Source organism: Fusarium odoratissimum (genome assembly GCF_000260195.1).
Source record: "Fusarium odoratissimum NRRL 54006 unplaced genomic scaffold supercont1.1, whole genome shotgun sequence".
Lineage (NCBI taxonomy): Eukaryota > Fungi > Ascomycota > Sordariomycetes > Hypocreales > Nectriaceae > Fusarium > Fusarium odoratissimum.
The window spans coordinates 3,518,756-3,539,347 of NW_022158687.1; the positions used below are offsets into that span (position 1 = coordinate 3,518,756).

The following is a 20,592-nucleotide window of genomic DNA, read 5'->3' on the forward strand; positions in this document are numbered from 1 at the left end:
AAAGAACGGCAAATAGGGTTAAGAAATTAAAACTTGAGGACCTTTGTACTCAGTTTCATCTAAATATTCACTGACTAAATTTTTATTTAATATAAAAAATGTGGTGTTGAGATAATTAGTTAATTGATCATGATATCCGGTTCTTGGTGTTTTGGTCGGGGTGGCCGGTCTGTGGGGGTGGCCAGTCTTTGGGTGACGGACGTTATGGATGGGAATGGAATAACGTGGCCGGTCTACCACCTTCAGGTTGGCTAGGCTGGTGAATGAGTATTAGGTACCTACCTTACAGAGTTGGTGTAGAGCTTAGAAGCTAGCTCAACCTGAAGGCTTACTGTATTTTGCAAATACCTTACCTTCCATCAAAACCTAAATTTAACACAACGGACGGGACACAGTTCAACGGTCAATCATCAAGCATTAGCTATTAACAAAATCACCCGCAGTAGCCCTTCACCAAAACACGCTTGCCATGCATACCACCAGCCGCCATACTACGTAAATATGTAAGATAGATAAGAAACAGAAGAAGGCCAAGCCCTGAAAGCGGTTCCATACCTGCTGGGATCAGGGGCAGAGGCGAAACTCACGGGAGACAGAGTGGAGTGACGCCGCCCAAAAACATGATCGTTTTTAGAGCGGGCTCTTGCAACGGGAACCCACAGGTGCAATGACGATCAGCAACAACCCGGACTGCTGACGTTGTTGGCCCTGGGTAACTACATAGTAAAAACCCTAACATTCATTAATGAGACCCTGGGATTTTGCGGGCGAGAAACAAAGGGCTCTGCAATGACCCCCTGGTTCCGATCAAGGTCAACTGTACGGAGTACAGTACTTATCTTCTTTCAATACAAAAGACTCGAGGCTCAATTCAATTGCTTGTTGCTTCTATAAGAAATAATCTGAACAGCCAGTCGCCTCTTGAAATCATGTGGAACGGAGGCGTTGCAATTGCGGCGTTGGCGGGGTTTCTTTGACAGAGGCTTGTAGTCTGATTTGGTAGTGCAAACCTCTCGTGTTTCTTCTGAGAAAAAGAAGACTTGGTGGCAGCTTGGTTACTTGGACAAGCGATTGATCATCCTCCGGTCGTCAGACCGCCAGACTCATGGTCGATCAGAGGGGATGATCTCAAGAGCTCTTTAACAAGTGCAGATAAACACACATGCAGCAAGTAGTTTGGATGGTTGGGCTGTGAGTGGGAGGATCCTGGTTCATAGTTGGTAAGGATTATAGATACGACCAAATACAAGGATGAGTACGGTAAAAAAAAAAAAAAAAAAAAAAAAAAAAAAGACTCTGAGCAAACTTCGGTTGTTTGAGAACTCGGTCAGCTGAAGGATCCGTCCTCAATGATACAGCACTATGAGTAAAAGCCGAGAAGCTGTGACTTGTTAGGTGCCCAAGCTGAAGCCAAGTCACCAACGGTTATACCGACCTGCAACAGAAGTTAATAGAGCACATCCAACATCCAAAACGACACGACAGGAGACAGGGGCAGTGGAGGGTTGCCACAGGTGCTCAGTGGTGGATGGTCTGGGCTTGGGGCGCCAAAATAGCCCTCGTGCCTGACAAGGGAAGGAAAAAGATGCCAGGAAAAGAACTTGGGCTTCTTTGTATTCAATATGTATCTTTGTACTACTAGAATTGGTCAAGGTACATGGGAGGCGGAGATATGTCATAGTCAGAGGCGTATTCTTTGGCGTACGATATAATAACATTCATCTACCCTTATCTTTGCGAAATACGGTGCCTTCGTCCCTTGGGATTTATCTTTTTCTGCTCTCCATCACGAGGTCTGCACAAGTTTTCTGTCAATCAACGCTTGTTGAGGGGCAACAAGAGACAAGGGACCCATCCTTGCGTGCCAAGTCAGGGGTAGATTGGACCATCACCCGCTTCGGGCTAGACACAGGGCACAAGGCTCTACTAAAGTGCCTGCACCTGCTTATGCGGGCACTCATGGACGGCTCGCTGTGGATGCCCGCGTGCGTGAGATGGGTAATAATGGAGGGGAAAGAATTGGCGGTGGTTCAATGTGTTGGTTATCGATGTTATTGTGATGGTGATGAAGATTGAACTTCACTTGCATTGCTGTAATGTCGTAATCTTGTCGCCGGGCCATTCGCAGATTGCTTCAAATAGCTAAACATGCCCGCCATTTTCTCTCTTTACGATGCACCACTAAACAGGCCCAGGTGACTGAGTGAGGTCATGACGCTCTAGCGAGCGAGTGAATCCACTGGTCGTGGAGAAATAAAGAAAACAAAAGCAACTCCATCTACTGTAGGGCCCTGCATTTGATTGACAATCTTCATTGTACTAGTCAGCCCGTTTTTTATCCAGGAAAAAGGGCTTCCTCGCAAATGATGGTATCTATTCTTCAACGATAGGGGTTCAGAGCTGCATTTTCACTGGTCTATCAACTATCATCGTCGTGTTAGCGCCTATACACACATTCCAACCGTGGCATGTCTCACATCACATTGTCTCTCTTCACTCAGACCCATGTCTCTGGCGTGCTGTGCCTCATCTTTCCAGGTCCCCTTGACTGCCATGCGAGCTCCCCCTGTCAGTAACTGAATGTATCCCGAGTCTAACGGTACCTTATGTACTGTACCTGGTTCTTGGCTCCCTGTCCTGTCGTGCGCGCAACGACTGCGGTGCGGTTTGGGGCATTGTCGATCGCCGGCAGAGTAACCTGCGAATGCAACGATAAAAAACGGCTTCAAAGTTTCGAAGATCACCGTCTTGGGTATTATCACAGTAGCAGGCCCAGTTAAAACGGCATCTTGTCACGCAAACTTGACGCTTGGCAGTCCGCAAGAAGACTTCTGATGCACCGAGCTGGTCGGCGATCGTCAGAATCACATCCTTCTCATATCCATTTGTGGTTCTCGTCTATCGAGGAATTGCTAACGTTGACTATCTGCGAGACATGGCTGAATACAACAGCAAGTAGTTTTCGCAAATGCGCAGGTTATCGCTCCACATTCTTGTCTTCCCACGCCATTACCTTTCCCTTTCATTCAATGACAACGGCTTTGATTGATACAGGATTGTGTAGATGACATTGTTACAAGGCGGTTTCTCCAATGGCTAAGCTGATTTGAGGTCTAGACAACGCCAGCCTTCACTCTAGATGCTGATGGCTGGTCTACTATCATCGTTTCTACCAATCACCAATCAACAGCTGGTTCAAGGCTAGGAGCCACCTGTCTTGACAGCCACTTCTCAAATATCACTTGAGGCAAGGGACTGAATGGAAAGACAGAAAGCCGAACCCAACCGTTGAACGGTTCTGCACTTACATGCAGGAGTAGTTGGAACCTTGCATCTTCAGCTGATAGTTCAGCCTGCGTGATCCTAGAACTTTTAGGAAATGAAAGCGGACGTCAAAGCGGGTGGTACACTGCATCGACTAATTCCTTCTTGCCTTGTAACTGTATATGAGGATACATTGCCAAGCAAGAGGTTGCGGCTTAGACATGGGCCAAGAAACAGCGTTGAAGACTTGTAGAGCTAACATCGAGATAACTCCACTCTCAACGACCATGTCCCATGTTGAGATACGTAGGAATTCTGATCTCAACTCACGTCAATGCCTACCTCAGGTCAGGATCAGGATACGAGTTGTCTATCCACAGTACACCTTGAGGCTTGATCTGAGGGCTAACCCCCACGTGCTGTCACCATGTACCTGTGCTCTCCAACCTTTCATGCTGGTTACAAGAAGCTAATTCAGACACGAAGTACTGGACTCTCTGTTCGCCCTAAAGATGCTTGTGTCTGACATGTGGCGTAGACTGCCAGCATACATACAAAATGTTGTTTCTGTTTCTACCCAGAGACAATACATACTTAGGTAGCCCCCAGCGCACCGAGACGCAAGGAGATCCCTTGCATAGCAAGCATCTCATCACGATCGAATGCGCACAGGTGATGTGTTTCCTCCATCTTCGTGTTGCCTCTCCATCCGGGGTTCCGGATGGGCCTGTCAACCCTTGATTAATTCTGAAACGAACACCCTTCTGCCAACGGGACGAGCCTAGCTGCCTCCATTGTGAATAAAAAGTACACATGAGTGTAACGTACGTGACCTTTATGCAAATACCCATGTACAGGCTCGGTTGATTCCGGTGTCAGGTCTTTAAACAATCATTATTGAAACTGTGGCCTGTGAGTCAAGACGTACTATATTTATCGTCCTATGTTGTTGAGTCCCTACTCCCAGGATGGTAGTATGATCAGTGTAGCCACGACTGCAGGTTCTCCAGACCTTGATATCCCGCACGCAGTTGAACGTGTTGATATTGTTCGATAGCAAAGCAATAGCTATCAACAGTCTTCAACGAAAGTTCCGACGCTCCATACAAGCGTAAAACGCAAGTTCACTTCAACATTCATGCGGTAGTGTTGTGGTACTGAATAGCGGATCTGGTCAAACGCTCCATCACTCGGACGGCGTTTCCGGATTGTTAGATACTCATATGTAACATATATCATGCACCACACTGTTCAATTGCATAGGAAATATTGTTTCAGATTCCCCCGATGACATCTTTTCTATAACTGCATTGACGTTATATCATGCAAAGCGCTCCGAGATATAGCCTCTTGGTATCTCAGCTCCACGACAAGATCCCAACCAAGGTTGACTCCTTGCAAACAATAGTATCTTGAACACCAGTTTCATGTCGACCATGTTCCTGGAACACTCCTGTGTCATCTATGTACCAGTCATTAGGCACATATTCCATCAACAACTTCCTTGTTCCAATCACTATAAGCACAGCCGTTACCTAGTCCGTCGAGTTCTCAGGGGGGAAAGATTGGACGTTGATGTCATGGCGTCGATAAAGAGCCGAGTCCTCAGGGTTTCTCTTGTCCGGTAACTGTATCTCCCGAAGAATCTGGTAGAAGGAGTTTTGGTAATCCTTCTTGAATATGAACCCGATGGCGGCATCGGACTCGAAATACTCGTGCTGCCTAATGTTGTCGAGTCTCTGACTCTGAAGCACATAATACTCGTAAATCGTGTGTTTTCGAGGCATGTAAAGGTGACCGCACATCCTTTTCGCGTGTGTCTGTACGAATAAGCCACTTTCTATGTGATCGCGGGTTCTGTTCGCTCGACTGGTGTAGGAGGGGTCTCCTCGCGCACGTTGGGAATGAACCCTGAAGTCGACAATGTAAACCACTTGACAGTGATGGCGCCAAGTTAGAGTCTGTGTAAGCCAAGTTTCGAGCATGATGTGTGGCAGGTTTTCACTTGTGGCCTGTTGAGTAAATTTGGTCGCTGAAGCGGGAGGTCCCCCAGAGTATCGTGTTCGTCAAATGTCGAATACATGCCTTTCTTAGGTATGATTGATATGGTCGGTAAAATCAAGCCATCCTGTTATCCTGGGCTTCTCTCGCTTCTCAATCAGATATCGTTGTATGGCCTTTCGAAGAAATCGTTCGAGGAAGCTCAACCGCCTGTAGTAGAAAAGTTCGTAGTTTCAAGTGACGATGAGACGCAAATAAACTCGCCCGAGAAATACTCGCACGTTGATATACGTATTCACTCTTGAATTGTGAGCATTTAGAAATCTCTCTGTGGGCAGGGGTTGAGCTTTTCTCCTCCGCCGTGGGCAGCAATAGCGAATACAAGCAGGAGGTGTGGGCAAACTGATGCATTTCAATAACGGAAGGCACTGCAGGTATATAGCAGCGCCGTTTGAGCAGCTGCATATTCCTTCATCATCCTACCTATTTTTACTAGAAAACAACAATTGGGACCCTTGCAATGGCCAATAGGATGATCTCTTCATCACTATTCACCAGACACTCCTTAACAACAAGTTATTTTAAATGGTATTAAGAAGACTCTATATAGGTATTGTTCTACCGGTTACATGTCTTCCCTTTCTACGGTCTAATCCTTTCTAGCAGAAGATTTTGATACCTTCCTTTCAGCTTAGGTACCTGAATTAACACATCAATAGAGGTCATTCGCCAGCGAGGCCACCTGCGGATATGCGCAGCTTATAGTCCCGAGGCAAACAGTAATAACCAATTGCCGAAGAGTGAAGAGGTACAACAAGCATTATTATTATTATTAATCCATTTTGCTAGTGTAACACGATCATGATCTTCCCGTGCAAAATAGCACACGCAAGTGGCCAGTACAAGAGCTTTCAACAAACGAGCTCCACTGCGCTAAGGAGCTCAACGTGATGTCATTTGTGCCGCAGCTGTCCCAAGCTCCAACCTCCACCGCGAATCGATTGGCAACCCAAGAAGCAATTGACCACGCGTACCTGTTAGAAATAGCATATACGCTTCACAATTTATCTTAACAACCTTCTGCAATGTCCTTCAGAGCTCCTATCCGACGTATTGCCCTCGCCAGGCCTGCTTTGGCTGCGCGGGGCTTCCACTCAACCCCTCGTGCTTTTGTCCGCGTGGGCCAAGAGATTCCTAACCTTGACGTCCTTCTGGAGGACTCGCCCGGTAACAAAGTCAATCTCGCGGAGGAGTTCAAGTCAGCCAATGGATACATCGTCGGCGTTCCTGCTGCCTTCTCCGGAACGTGCTCCAGCAAGCACATCCCCTCTTACATCAACCACCCCAAGCTCAAACAGGCTGGCCAGGTCTTTGTTGTATCTGTCAACGATCCGTTTGTGTAAGTTCAACAATCATGAATCGTCGTATATGATAATAATCTGGCATGTTTCTGACTGTATTGCAGCATGAAGGCTTGGAGCGAGCAGCTCGACCCCGCCAAGCAGACCGGTGTGAGTAAACATTTTAACACAAAACTCCCCTGGTTCAAGGTTCCAGTTTATTCCTCTAACTTCTCTCAGATCCGATTCCTTGGTGACCCTACTGGTGAGTTCACTAAGGCCCTGGACCTTGGCTTCGAGGCGTACGAGGTCTTTGGTGGTATGCGAGGAAAGCGATATGCCCTCAAGGTGGAGGATGGCAAGGTCAGCAAGGCGTACGTGGAGCCTGATAATACTGGTAGCGCTGGTAAGTAATATCCTAAGATCATTTATCATGTCATATTGGCTAACATCAAGTCTACTAGTCTCCATGGCAGAGCAAGTGCTCGACTAGATTAGCCTATCTCTATAAATCTGGGTGCAGTGTCCTGTAGGCGTTGTCTCAAACACCTTGAGAGCATCTCGTGATCCAAATATATCACTACAGTACTCATAGGGATTCATATCTCAATCACCCAAGTTCTTTTGACTTTGACACTTCCCCTATTATCATCATGGCCTGCTCGTCTAATCATCTCGATCCGCACAAATATCAACCTCTTAGCAAAATCCTTCCTCGATCTTGTCACATATCGATTTGACATGAATAAAAGGGCGCAGACTACCTTTGAAGAGACCTTCTTGTCAGTGTTTTGCTTCTGGTACGATACTTTGCCTGTGAGATGGGCTTCCTGGTCAACGAGCCACGGTTTCAGACTCTTTCAACAACATTGCCATCGCTTCCATGACCATCATGCGTCCCAATTCTTTTACAGCCACAGTTTTTTGAACTCCCGTTTGGCCAGCAGAGTAAGTTGCTCAGTGTCAGTACCATTCCATTTCATGTAGTAGATGTATTGTCATAATTTTACCCCCGCTAACCCCTCACCTGTGCAAACCTCAGCTAATACGCAAAGCTCATATCCACACGTTTGGTCTGAGCCTTCTGTCTCTGATTCAGATATATTGCGACGCAAGCCTGGTGAAGGAGCTGGTCGTTTCACTTGTCCAGTGATAGGAAAGGTGGCGGCATAAGGAGGTGCAAAGTTTCGAGCGCAGTCCTTGGATATCACGGGTTTCAGCTGCTGGGTAAAGGTTAAGGATCCTCCCGTGGCTGTGGCTGTGTAAACGTTCTCACATCTCATTTGCTTTTGAAGATCTTTGATGTCACCTGCGAACTTCAAGATGGCGTGTCATTACACGAGACTCTGTTGCGAATGGTACATTTCTGGCTAAGATAATACTATTTTGTTGAAGCCATTGCTGGTCATAGCTGTCCTGGGGGTTGACCGTCATAACTCGGCGCGAGTATGGAAACTCTTAGCGGTGGTGGCAGTGGACGATTCAACTCATTCTCGCGTCTATTGAGTTGGCTTACCACTCACAGCGCATCACATTTGGTACTGTCAATGACATCACGCATACAGCTCTACGTACCCAGCAGCATTATACAGTTCCAAGGTGGCTGCTCCAACGACATTTGCAATCACTCATTTCTTAGTCAACGACAACTGTTTGATTACAGTTCGTGTTGATATCAGGTTCGGGGAGGGGCCAGGAGTCTTCCGGTGTGTACTACCCTATAGTTGCCACACGACCAAACATGGCTCTCCTGTGCACTCGACAGTGCCTTATATCATAGTCATCAGTCGACAAAACATACAATAATTATTATTATTTTCTGTATATTACTGGTGCATGATGACTGTGGTTCACGTGAGCAGGATAGATCAACCATATCAACTTAGCTAAGTTTGTACGGTTTTTAAGACCATGGTGACACTCCAACATGTTGTAAATACTGCCGAAGCCAACATGGAATACCACCTTGCATCGAAAACAGTTAGAATCATATACTTCAATAATACCCTGCATTATGGAATTAGCGACGGTGTTGATCTGGTGGCAAATTCTCAGTGTTCTAAAGACATATAAGTTTTGATCACAATAGACGACGTTGGAGTGGACAGACCAGCATCACATCACTATCACTAGACATATATCATCGAACCGGACAGGGAACGCTTGCCAATTCGATAGCCGAAACGCTCCATCAAAAGGAGGATAAGGACAGCGGCACGTTCCTCAGACTGTAGCCTTTAGACAAAGCAATGCCTTCCAGACAAGGACTCAACCGCCGTGGACCGAGATGATGATCGCCGTTCCGCCTTGTCCAAGCTTGGAATAGAGAGCTCTTTGAAGACTTGGATGAACGTAACGGCGGCGACGAATGAGAATCCATCGCAAGGGCTTGGGCTTATCACCCCAAATGAGTTGAAACTAGACAAGGGCGAAAGAAAGGCTAACGAGGAGGGTCCGGGACGCGTCTGGAACGCGATATCGTGAGCAGCCTTGTTGAGTGGTGAATTAAGCGCGCAACAAGGGTATTGGAGGAAATGCCAGAAATAATTAACTACGAATCAAAACTCGACAATGAATCAAAGATGCCCGGATATGTGACGGCCGCGTCTGTCCGGGCCAAGTTTCGAGATGATAAACCTAGAATAGTTGCAGTCATAAGTGATAACGCTGGAGCCTGGAGGCATGAATCATGTCAAGATAATTACGGCTGAGGTGATAATCGGATATTGGAAATGTGACATGGGCGGGCGGCGCCCGTGACGTGGGGAAACAAATAACTTACCCTTTATTCAAGACAGGGCTCTTTGAGCTACGGGATATCATCACTCGATCGAGGTGTTCACTGGATGGTGTAATCAGGTAGACCTTGCAGCAAGTGGGCTGATAGCCACAGCCGTTAAGCCGTCACAGCTATTCCACACTGACGCCGAGATACAAGGCGGACAGACCGAATCCAAGCATGCAGTCAGTCCATCAGGCTCTGTTACTAGATAGATGCGCTGTTGCCCAAGACAGTCACTTCTCAATAGGTATGTATTTCCGTAAAACATGGCTGTCGATATTGGGCTGTTATACATGCATGCAGTCCGAGATCATGAGGCGGCTACATGCATTGATGTTGTGATATGGGATGATTGGGAGGTATTAAACCATGGCGCTGATGTTCCATCACTCCCAAAATCACATGTAGCAGAAGACCAACATGCGTCATGGCTCGCTAGGTATCGTTTGTATCTGAAAACCCAAATCTGATGTCAAATCCAATCGGAAGATTATCGATCCATGGTAACCAATTGATACTGAAGCCTCAGTTTTGTAACCTTGCATCGCTCTGCAGACGGAGAAGAGAAGGGAAAAGATGATGGATCTCTACCCAACCACACCAACTCAAGGTACCTAGCCGCAGACCAAGCTGTGACAACTGGCCAACCACGCACATGCATCCGCAACAGCAAAGGCCAAGACATGGGGGGGATACACACCACCACCACGCGGTTACGCCCCCACCACTTTAGCAGGCGACGTGCGATCTCGAGACAAGTACATAGTGTATGTAGGTATAGCTGGGAAGCAATATGACAGTGCACTTTAGTAGTGAGTGAGTGCATTTCATTAATGCGATGCGATGCGGTGCGTGAGATCAAGCACAGCCGACAACGCACCAATGCTGTGCCCCCATATCTGAGACTCTGACACGAAATTTGACTTCCTGTTCGGCAAAATACCGTTGCAACTTTGCGTCGTCGTCTCAGGATACGATGATATTACATCGGCCCTCGAAGCAAAAAGAGACACAACAGCCTCAGGAAGCAAGAATACCTCTAACAATAAATCAAGGTGCCGAAAATGATTAGTCTTAAGGCCTACTGAGTGTATAATAAAGTTACCCAAGTCTTTTTGTTACTGGTGATAGAGGTCTCAAAGCTTTCTTGCCTGCCCTTGAGTAAGGTGGATGTCAATTGAAGGTACGCGCCGCGTCCGCGTGCAACAGGAGCACAAAGAGTTCCTCTCCTCGTCCACATGCGGAGCCTACGGCAGGACGTCCCGCATATTCCCCCCCATTGAGGTGCAACGACCGTGCTACCATTACCGCGATCCACAAGCCAAGGGGATCCACCGGCCACTCACCGACTCCGTAGCTCTTACGTACGAACGAACGAACTGCTGCAGCCAGTTTGAGACATTCAAGACTGTGTTTGATGAGGTGAGCAGCTACAGGGCTCGACGACAGTGACGGGGGAAGATAGGATCAATGTACAGAGGTATTATCGCTCTGTTCTCAGGATTGAACAGATAGGGCCTCGTATTGTGACTGCGTCCTTTTTAGATTCAGGCCTGCACTCGTACAAGAGAGGGACGGGTACCGTAGCACGTCCAAGGGATCCTGCACGTGGATCTTTGTCCTGTGGAGCTACACTCCAGAGCTCCCAACAACTACAAGTAGGCAAAGAAACACCACCGATGGATGAGAACAAAGTCAAGTTGATAACTGTTACAATGAGGCTGGGAATGTCTCTAATCCCACACGACCAGTGAAGAACAGGACCGGATCGCTGGATTCAGGCTGTGAGCGAGTGCCAATAATATCACACCGACATTTGCCAATCGTTTACATCAATTCAAGGTTGCCATGATCCCCTCAGCCAGCTTCGTTTCACTGCATTGCATGTGACCAAGAAGAGGCAAATTATTTCGTCACGTGTCCATATGTTGGGTTCCAGATACCTACTGCGACGCTGAGATGCTATTGCTTGAATGTCTGAGCTTTGGAAAGAACCAGAACCAGAACCAGAACCAGGTACCGAAGACCTGATGAAGCTGGAGATGTTTGAGGCCTGCCCACTGACATCAACAAACAGCCTTGTTACGGTGGTATATCGATAGCGTATCGATTAGACGAGCCTGGGCACCGACTGACTAACCAGCAAAATGCCTTACCTTACCTTGGTGACCGCTCTTCGTGAGTCAAAGCAGGCTACCTCTTTGTGAATTTGACAGAAGCTCATCAAGAAGTTTGCAGCTTTGAGCAGCGCCTTGTGCCCCGTTATGCCGGGCGTCGGGATGTGAATAACTCGGGGCTAATTTTAGTCCAAGCCGGATTGCCAGCTCATCCACACACCATCCAACCCGGACAATGATCGGCCGACAAGAAAGAGAGGGGTGAGAAACACGGTTTGTGTTTCGACCGCGATTTCTGTCGTCACTCTGTGACAGCTCGCGACATCTTGTTAGCTCCCTGAGGGCCGAAGTTGCGAGAGAGAAGAGGTAACCAAGTATTGGGATACAAGATCTAGAGAGAAGCGGTCTAGAAAAGAATGATAGAAATGATGTACTAGAGTGGGAAAACAGACGCAAGAAGCAAGACAAGCTTGAAGCCCAGCACCTGGAAGCACAGTAATATACTTGTAATCATCTCCTATCCCACCATCTCCTCATTCCTCCAACAAAGCAAGTTTACCTGTGTCAATGCTTAATCGACCTCACAGCGGGGTTTATTGAAGCATCAGATAAGAAGTTCGATTTTTTGGGGTTTGACAACTCGGAACACCGGAATAGAGGTGGTCAATGCCGAAGACCAAAGAGCTTAATAGAGGCCGTGACTGTGATGCTATGACAGCTGTCATCATATCGACTGATTTCGACGAGTCCCATGAAAGTTTCAGTAAAATTAGTTCTTCCTTAACTTTCCCTATTTGTAAATATTTCCTAATGGACTGAACGAGACGAGACGAGACGAATGTAGGTACATCGTAAATATCTCGAAAGTTAAGGCTTGTGTTTGGATTCACACCCTAACAACCCAGCCACCACAATGGACACCCCCAACCTAAGTGGACCCCGCACAAACACAGACACCTCACCAGGGTTAAAAAAGAGAGGAAGGTGCGCTCCTTGCGTCACAGTCTCTCTCCCAATCAAAACCTGACGCGGCTGGAGACCCACATTCGGAGCTGATTCATCCAGTCAAAGGAAGTTGTAAAAACAGACTGGATCCCGCCCCTCAAATCATCTCGTCGCATTTTCCCTCGTCCTCTCCTTCTTCACGGCCAATCAATCCTCCTGTTCTCGTCCACTCAACGAGCAATCAGAATCGTCCAAGGCCTCTCGAAACATTTGATTTGATTGACCTGTGTCGCTACCTTTATTCTCTGGCCATTCACAATTCACAAGCACTTATTCCCTTGATTGGATCATACACGCGCGCAAGACCAGCAATCGCTCCCGCCCGCGAACCACAGACAGCCCAGTAAACGCTCTGTGCTCGCAAGCCCAGTCAAGTTCTGCTATTCGCTCAGCGCCCGCCATATCACCCCAAAGGGCAACACATAGCACGGCAGACTATTGCTACCGGCTTCAGCCCTATCAGCTAAGACCGACTAATAACTGAACTGTTCTGTCATCCAGGACTGCACTTCAGTGTTATCACTACGGACAGCTGCTTCTATTGCTCATTCGGCAATAAAAAGCCCAGCTTGTCACTTTCCAGCCCCCAAGCAGTTTTTCAGCTCAGGGACCAGGGCTCAATACTCTTCCTCAAAAGCCTCATCATTGTGCGATAACCACCTACGACTTTACCAACTTTTACCTCTTTATCCAGGTATCAAGACATTGATTCTCCCGAAATCATTGCCCCCTTTGATTTCCTCATCCCAGCCTCGTTCTCAGAAACGCACTCCCCTTGGGCGATCCTTGACGAAGCTAGCGCTGTGATCTCACCTGAAGACCCCCATACACGCGATTATCATCTAGGCAGTATTGTCCAAGACGCGTCCGACTTGCATCGGAGACAGTCAACAACCCTGATCCTCTGACAAGAATTTTCCTGCCGAACTCGGATAGTCTTGTCTTTGCACTGCCTTGTCTCCCCTTTAATCCCTGTTTCGTCTGTCAATTCACTTCCAAGCGCAAGACCATACTTGCCGCGCGACAAGACGAGCCTTCACTCGCCCGAGACAACCCACCCACTCTAATTCAAATTTAACCCACCTCGGTCCATCAGCAAATCAGCACCCTTTCGCACTTCGCTTCGCCTTTTCATCTTCACGACTTCGAAGCCTATCATCGTCAACAGCATCATAGTGACCATTTCCATTGGTCGCATTACCTGTCACCTGACAACTCTTGTCTGCGGATCTTGATTTTACCCCGGATTTGACTCTTGTCATCTGGCTTCGGAAACGAGGTTGTACGAGTAAGCCTTGAGCGCGCTCAGTATTCCGTCAAACCGTGCACACACGCTCGCGTGTGCATCATATCCGTAACAAAAGGTACGTAGAACCTCAGTTTCTATCACAATTGTCCAGACATTTTCCAAACCTTGGGCATCGTTCTCGTTTATTTTATCAATGCATTCGTCCTCTGCTTGACCCCATCGTCAAGAAACGTGAGCGCGTCGTGTCACGGTCATCATCAGATCGTGTCAACGCGGCCTTGTTGTCATCATTTCACTTTCAAAACGCGCTTCCCCCATCAAGTGTTGGCTTCAACACGTATTTCATGCTGTCGCCTATGGCTTGTGGTGCAACAAGGATTTCTCTATCCTTTGGTGACCACTAACACCAAAGCTAGAGACGAAGTTGGCAAACTTGCACCGCAACTTAGACTGACAACATTAATAGCTTGTCACCGCACCGGCACCTTATCTGATTGGGACAACCCTTAACGTATGTATCACGTGTTTCTTTTATTTTATAATGCCCTGATCACAATTTCTGTCGTTACACTCTGGAGCTTGGTTCACCAGTGCCAACAACAGCCCACCATTATGATGGGCTTTTTTGCTGCGCTACCAGCTTCGCTTATACCAAAGCGAGATGTGCCACTTTGGCGAAACTCTCCCATTCACTCCACCGCATAATCACTGTCCCATCTATAAATCGAAGTAGTCCAGTGTCTACTTGGTCACACAAATGATGAAGTTGAAAATTATGGATGCCCCTGCCTGTATCAATACCCTTGACTTCACAAGCCTTGATATGCACGCCCGTCCACTCGAGTATATCATTCCTATGACCGGCCAATACCCCGCTTCAGGACCCTGTTGCGAGGCGCAGGGCCGCAGCTACCAGAATTTCGGGAGTGACTAGATCATGGCCAACAAGATTGAAGCCTATGCCTTTGGAAGTTCAAATGGCGTTTCTTGACAAGGCAGCCTGGAAGTCCTTTTCATGTTGTCATGCGGCACGACGAACGGGCGTCAGTCTTGTTGAAGTATCTTGCCCTCAAGACTGCCAGTGACATCAGTGGCCACGCAAAACGCCAGAACAAAGAGCCGCATACTCTACCCCCAGGATTCAAGTCTGCCCAACGAAGGAAGTCTCCTGCTTTGAGGCCTCGAGCATCAATCATCTTACAGTACTTACTGCTCTGGGCCAAAAGCTAGTGGGTTGGCCGATTGGGAGATGTGGGCCCGTCCATTGCATATTCCGTCATGCATGAGACGCTGAGCTGCCAACGCATCAAGAGTGGCTTTACAAAGCCCATCAGCACCCTTTACCCTTCCCGCCCCCGTTTTTCTACCGTCTCCTTTATCCTAGTTTAGCATATATACACCTCAGCTAACGCCTATGGTTGGACAGATCTCTTACAACCAGCAACTGACCAGACAGCACCGTCTCTGCCACCGCTGCCTGTCTATTCCTTTACTTCCGCTTTTGGATTCGACGATATTCATTCGTGTGGCTGTGTAAATAGTTTCATCAGCCACTCTAGGCAACATTGAGCCACAGCAGCACCAGCTCGTTTCGGCTTGCCAGCTCACCCACGCGTACCCAATTGCCTTAGTGCGCCTCATTCCAGAGTCTCTTCGTATTAGAGAGGGTTTCCAGCACTCGAGCCCGACTGCTGCCAAACGAACATCGGTTTCCATCATTGTATAGTCGACGATTAGTTCTTACGATCGCGTCTATTCGCTCTCTGTTCCCTTGCAAAGCTCTTGTTGCAACGCCACTCGATAACGCGTCAAGTACTGAGCAATTCTTTATTGATCTTACACGCGGTCAACGAATAGTAACGCGACGAGGACGTATTTCCTCGACACTTAGTGATCAGACTGGATTCTTAGTGGAGAATGGACTACAGTCAATACCAACAAGGCCAAAATACACATCCCGGTTACGCGAACTCTACTACTGCTAATAACATCGCTTCACCAACGAATACCATTCCCCAGCACACGGTACAATCCTCACCTGTCATCGCTTCTCAACAGCAGCAAACTCAACCACAAGGACACAACATGTACGGACCACAATACGGAGTGGCACAACAGGGCATGCACTATGCGATGCCTGGTATACAGGCGGCTGCGATGGCAGCAACCGCCGCTGCTTCTGGCACCAACTACGGTTATATGCCTTCAGATCCTAATATTCCGCAAAGTTCGCCTCGCATGGGTGCCAATGCCAAAAAGGACGGACGGCAATCCCCTCGAATGAACAGCATGTCCCAAATGCCCGGCCGTCGAATGAGCCAGGTTACGAGTCCTGGCGTTCCGACGGCGCCCATGATGAGCCATGCCGGTGCTCGACCAGGCGTTGCCCCATCTCAGATGCCCGCTCCCCAGATGCAACACCCGCAATCCCCGGAAATGCCGGCCGCGAGTGGTGCGGAGGAGTCGCCGCTTTACGTGAACGCTAAGCAATTTCATCGCATACTCAAGCGTCGTGTTGCTCGACAGAAACTTGAGGAACAGCTTCGACTGACGTCAAAAGGACGTAAACCATATCTTCACGAGTCACGCCATAATCATGCTATGCGCAGACCTCGCGGTCCTGGTGGACGTTTCCTCACTGCCGAGGAGGTGGCAGCAATGGACCGCGAAGGTGAAAAGAGTGTCGATGGCAAAGATAATTCTGCTGGGGAAAGCTCTGGCACTACGGGAACAAAGCGCAAGTCTGAAGCCGGCTCGGCCACCTCAAACAAGAAAGCTAAGACGGACACAGCCAGCCCAGGGGATGAAGATGAAGATGAGGGTTGATATTGCAAATAAATATCTATATCACCTTCTTTCTACTTTTTCAGCCTACCAGCGGTTTACGACGTCACGAAAGCACGATTGTTTCTTCTTTTCATCGCCACGCTGCCTGCAAGGGCCTGAATGGCTCTAAGCAGAGCGAGCATTTCTTTTTGATCGGATGAGGTGTCTATAGTTATTGGCGGGTTGATGATCTTGGCACCTTCGTTTACGTGTTACGGCGGCTTATACCGCTCAATCACAATCCGGCACGGCGTCTTTTCTTGACGGGTTTCATTTTAATACAGCACTTCACTGGCAACAGCACATCATCCCGATTTTGGACGGGTGTGACCTTGGGGATAACGAATGGACAGAATGGATGGACGATTCGTTACGATGGATACCCCGTTTCATTATATTGTTCGATCTTTTCTCCTGCGTCTGCTGTCTCACTTCCTAGCGTCCTGCTGCATACGCCAACATTGAACTGGTCCTTGGCATACGTCGGTCTGGCTACCGAACGATAAGCCATACTGCCACTGCGCTCACGGTTCAGAACTGATCATCTCATACAAGTGAGAGTAGACGACGAATGGGAAAATCGGATTCGAAAAAGAAAAAAGAAAGAGAACGTAAAGGGAACTGAGATGGACAAGATACTGTGTTACTTACTCACTTATCAAGTGGCTTAGTCAACTCCTCACTATTGAATGAGGTCCTCAAAGGGGTGTATAGGTTTAGAGTCATCGATGATGGTCCGGCGTTGGATCTGAAGTATAGGAGAACTGTGTTTAAGGATTAAAGCTTGTAAATGTTTGTTTTGAATTTGATGCCTCATGTGCCAAAGTTGCTGTCATGATAATGTTCTCTGCCAATATTTTTGACCATCATTCATAGTTTCACAATGCTGCCTACGTCACTGGAGAAGCTGGCATGAACGCGTATCAGTTCTCAGAGCATGAGACTTAAACAATTGGGCTTGTTTAGCAGAAAAGCATACACTCGAAACTCAGTATCGAAAATGGAACGGGGTTAATCTGGTACCCTCAGTATAGATACATGATAGTAGATGCCCAAATCTCTTGCCCATCGTATCTCATAATTCGTAACCATAAATCGTAATCGTATCAAGGCACAATGATACTTGGACATCGTTGTCCTGAGAGAAAGCGAGAACGCCTTGAAGCCGTGATCATTATACAAACGCGAAACCGAGTACATCGCAATGAGGACCATGATACTAACTAAACACCTCCCAAATCATCCCTCTCGACCTTCTGTGCCGCCCTCTTACTCCAAAGTCTTGCTGTTATCCTCCCAAGCAATGTACCACCACCTCGTCTTACCCTGGCCGCTGCGATTGAGATATTATCAGGGACGTCTGTGATCTCTCGAGGCCGGCTGCGAGCTTGGGCCATGAGACGAACAGGTGCGCTGCCAATGGCACCAAGTTTGCGCAGCAGGACACCAAACGAGCGTGTTTGGAGGAAGGTCACGAGAAGCATGAAGGGGACACAGACGAGGATCATCGTCAGAGGGAAACGCCAGTCAGTTGCGGGGACTGTGAAGACCGTCATACCGAAGACAGACTGGTTGTTGTTAGTGAAGGCTTGTAAATAGAAAACTTTGCTAACGTACCGTGACAAAAGTAAGTGGTAAGAAGATCATGCTGATCATTGTGAGGACTTTGATGTTGTCGCCCTGTTCAATAGCTCTCCGGCTTTCCTTGATGGAGCTTCCACTGAAGAGCTGATCTCGCAAGTTCTCGATCTCCTTACGGGTTCGTTCGTTGCGTTTGAGAACCTCTGTAAGCTCTTGGACAACTTTGTCAAGCTCACAGCGCAGTTTAGCCATGTGCTTACGATAGGCAACCCCATCAGGCGAGTCAGCTGCGTGATGTGGCCATAGAACCGGGTGGGTGCCGGCCCAGAAGCTGTCGGTAAATGTGTCGATATATGCCGCGATCATTGACTTGATACCCGTGTTCACAACGGCGAGGGTGTTGTACGCCCAGAAGTACCTTCGGATGTAGGTGAAGTGCTTATCTTCAAATAACAGCTTGTCTCTGAGTTTAGGGTCAAACATGAATTCGGTCTGGAGATGATTAGCATAGCGTTGAGATATGGGGGGTTTAGTGAACGTACCGGGGGAGTGATGAGCTTGGTAACTCGCTCATGGAGGATCAGATTTCGCTTTGTTGCATCACGATACTCGGAGATCAGTAGGTCCAGAAATGCATATGGTCCATTGACATATTTCTTCTCTTGAAACTCCGGGCCACGGACAGTATGAGAATTATCAGGAAAGCTCTGGATAGCAAGTAACTGCCATGGACCAAATGTATTGAATAGAATCCCTTCTCGAGCACGCTCTCTTCTCGAACGCATAGGGGGAGCTTTATGAGAGTCTCCGCTGAGTGACAGAGCCAATACAGAGCCGCACTCAGCGATATCAATATGATCTCCGAGGCGACTTTCTGAAGGTCTTTTATCGAAACGCTGCCAAGGAGCTGGCTCGAGAGGGTGACTAACAACTGTGTAGTACTTGAATACAAAGAAGAAAGACTTCTGACGAACGTTAGGTGTAGGAGGGGTTGACGACACCGACGGTCTGGCTGTGAGCGGGACTGGCGATGATGGGGCAACGATGGGTGAGTGAGAAGTTGCTTGGGAGGGAGACCTCTCGTAGGCTCTAGTCATGAAGGCATGAGTACGGCCACGGTTAGGCTCGTCAGAGAGGAGATGAGTGAGCAGCTCATTCATATCAAAATGCGAAGACATGGTCCAGTGAAGTGCTGCGAGGATAAGAGGCGTAGGCTCTTGAACGATGCTACAGAATGTTAGTCCAACCCGATAGGTGTTATATAATGGAAGACGTACGTAATTCGGCCTGTAGACGTGCCGCTTTGGTTGACAACCCTGATTGTTTCCCAAACCGTAGGAGCATCGACGTTATCAGCCGGAATCTCGTAGGGGCCTTCACCCGTGTACTTGACATCTGACTGCCCATCTCCATCTCCGTCAGCGCTGAGTTTGGTGAGTTTACAGCTATGGCCAACCTCGTACACTTCAAATGTGGACTGACTATACTGTTCTCTCTCATACGCCGCAAATTCACGAAAGGGTACATCTATATCAATCTCGGAACGTCGTTTCATAATATCGTCTAGGAGGGATGCCATCTCAGGAGTGAAATCTTCGGTTTTCAGATGCTGGAGGAGTTGACCATCGACCCAGTCTGCCTGGCCGAGATGATCCCTGACAATGTTATGGTGATAGTCCTCAACCTCTCGCGTTGTGGTAGTGGCTGTAGTGTTATCCAGGAGAGGGAGAGGAATGAAGGAAACATCTTCGTCCTGCGTAAAGACAACGCGATGACTGCCACTTGGTGAACCCGTAAAGTGTTGAGGCTCAGCAGACAAAGATGGCCTTTCTCTTGTGCTCTCAAGAGTTGCGGCCCGCCCTCGCCGGAAGATAGGAGACAAAGAGCCCTCTGTTGCAAATGTTGGGCCAGTGGAAGCTCTCAAGGGTGGCGTGAATGCACCGTAGGGCTCAGGCATAGATATGCTGCTACGAGCATGACTCTCTGCCGTGTCTCGTCTACGAGCGACGAGGCCATCTTGAAGGTTTGTTAAAGCGCGTAGATATTGTTCGCGAAAGAGGTCGGTTGCTCTGACGAGATCATCTAGAGCCTGAGAGGAAGTGTTTGTGGTCATTGGTGAGTTTCACGTCACTTGGCTTGACAATGGAAATATTCACATGGTATTCTAATACTATAAAAGTCTCTGTCAAGAAAGGAGGTGGAGGTGGAAGGTCGAGGGGTATTTCTATTCTTTCAAACTCGAGCCTGATTTCAAGTCATCGGCGGACCCCGATGAATGTTGCGGCTGAGTCCTGCTCGGTCAACATCCATGGTTAAGGTTGAACAAGCAAGGGGATGGATGGTTGTGAGAGGAAAAGGTAGGGCAAACGAAGATCCCTGAGTGAAGCAAGATAAGCTACGTCAAGCTCCTAGCGCGCCAAGTGACGC

The 20,592-nt window shown here is 48.1% G+C and overlaps 4 protein-coding genes across 12 annotated transcripts; 2 read left to right on the forward strand and 2 right to left on the reverse strand.

The window, feature by feature from the left end:
• Nucleotides 1-4,498: 4,498 nt before the first annotated feature.
• FOIG_01240 (uncharacterized protein) lies at nt 4,499-5,688 on the reverse strand. The gene has a single exon (XM_031197987.1). The coding sequence runs from the start codon at nt 5,247-5,249 to the stop codon at nt 4,800-4,802; it is 450 nt and encodes a 149-aa protein (XP_031073754.1). The 5' UTR covers nt 5,250-5,688; the 3' UTR covers nt 4,499-4,799.
• A 400-nt stretch (nt 5,689-6,088) lies between these two features.
• Nucleotides 6,089-8,346, forward strand: FOIG_01241 (peroxiredoxin (alkyl hydroperoxide reductase subunit C)). 5 transcript variants are annotated; one of them, XM_031197992.1, is made up of 6 exons: nt 6,089-6,664; nt 6,731-6,776; nt 6,846-7,011; nt 7,070-7,405; nt 7,460-7,567; nt 7,648-8,341. In XM_031197992.1, the coding sequence occupies exons 1-4, from the start codon at nt 6,351-6,353 to the stop codon at nt 7,096-7,098; spliced, it is 555 nt and encodes a 184-aa protein (XP_031073759.1). In that variant the 5' UTR covers nt 6,089-6,350; the 3' UTR covers nt 7,099-7,405; nt 7,460-7,567; nt 7,648-8,341. The 5 variants fall into 5 exon arrangements, with proteins under 5 accessions (XP_031073759.1, XP_031073756.1, XP_031073757.1 ...); XM_031197989.1 differs by having other exon boundaries at nt 7,070-7,567; nt 7,648-8,346; XM_031197990.1 differs by having other exon boundaries at nt 7,070-7,567; nt 7,661-8,341.
• A 4,185-nt stretch (nt 8,347-12,531) lies between these two features.
• Nucleotides 12,532-17,652, forward strand: FOIG_01242 (nuclear transcription factor Y, alpha). 4 transcript variants are annotated; one of them, XM_031197995.1, is made up of 3 exons: nt 12,532-13,873; nt 14,225-14,269; nt 15,185-17,652. In XM_031197995.1, the coding sequence occupies exon 3, from the start codon at nt 15,676-15,678 to the stop codon at nt 16,582-16,584; it is 909 nt and encodes a 302-aa protein (XP_031073762.1). In that variant the 5' UTR covers nt 12,532-13,873; nt 14,225-14,269; nt 15,185-15,675; the 3' UTR covers nt 16,585-17,652. The 4 variants fall into 4 exon arrangements, with proteins under 4 accessions (XP_031073762.1, XP_031073763.1, XP_031073761.1 ...); XM_031197996.1 differs by lacking the exon at nt 14,225-14,269; XM_031197994.1 differs by having other exon boundaries at nt 12,545-14,269.
• FOIG_01243 (uncharacterized protein) lies at nt 17,537-20,549 on the reverse strand. Of its 2 annotated transcripts, XM_031197998.1 has the most exons (5): nt 19,629-20,549; nt 19,443-19,572; nt 18,708-19,392; nt 18,202-18,657; nt 17,540-18,152 (listed from the first exon to the last, which is right to left on the reverse strand). In XM_031197998.1, the coding sequence occupies exons 1-5, from the start codon at nt 19,690-19,692 to the stop codon at nt 17,808-17,810; spliced, it is 1,680 nt and encodes a 559-aa protein (XP_031073765.1). In that variant the 5' UTR covers nt 19,693-20,549; the 3' UTR covers nt 17,540-17,807. The 2 variants fall into 2 exon arrangements, with proteins under 2 accessions (XP_031073764.1, XP_031073765.1); XM_031197997.1 differs by having other exon boundaries at nt 17,537-18,152; nt 19,443-20,549.
• Nucleotides 20,550-20,592: the final 43 nt, after the last annotated feature.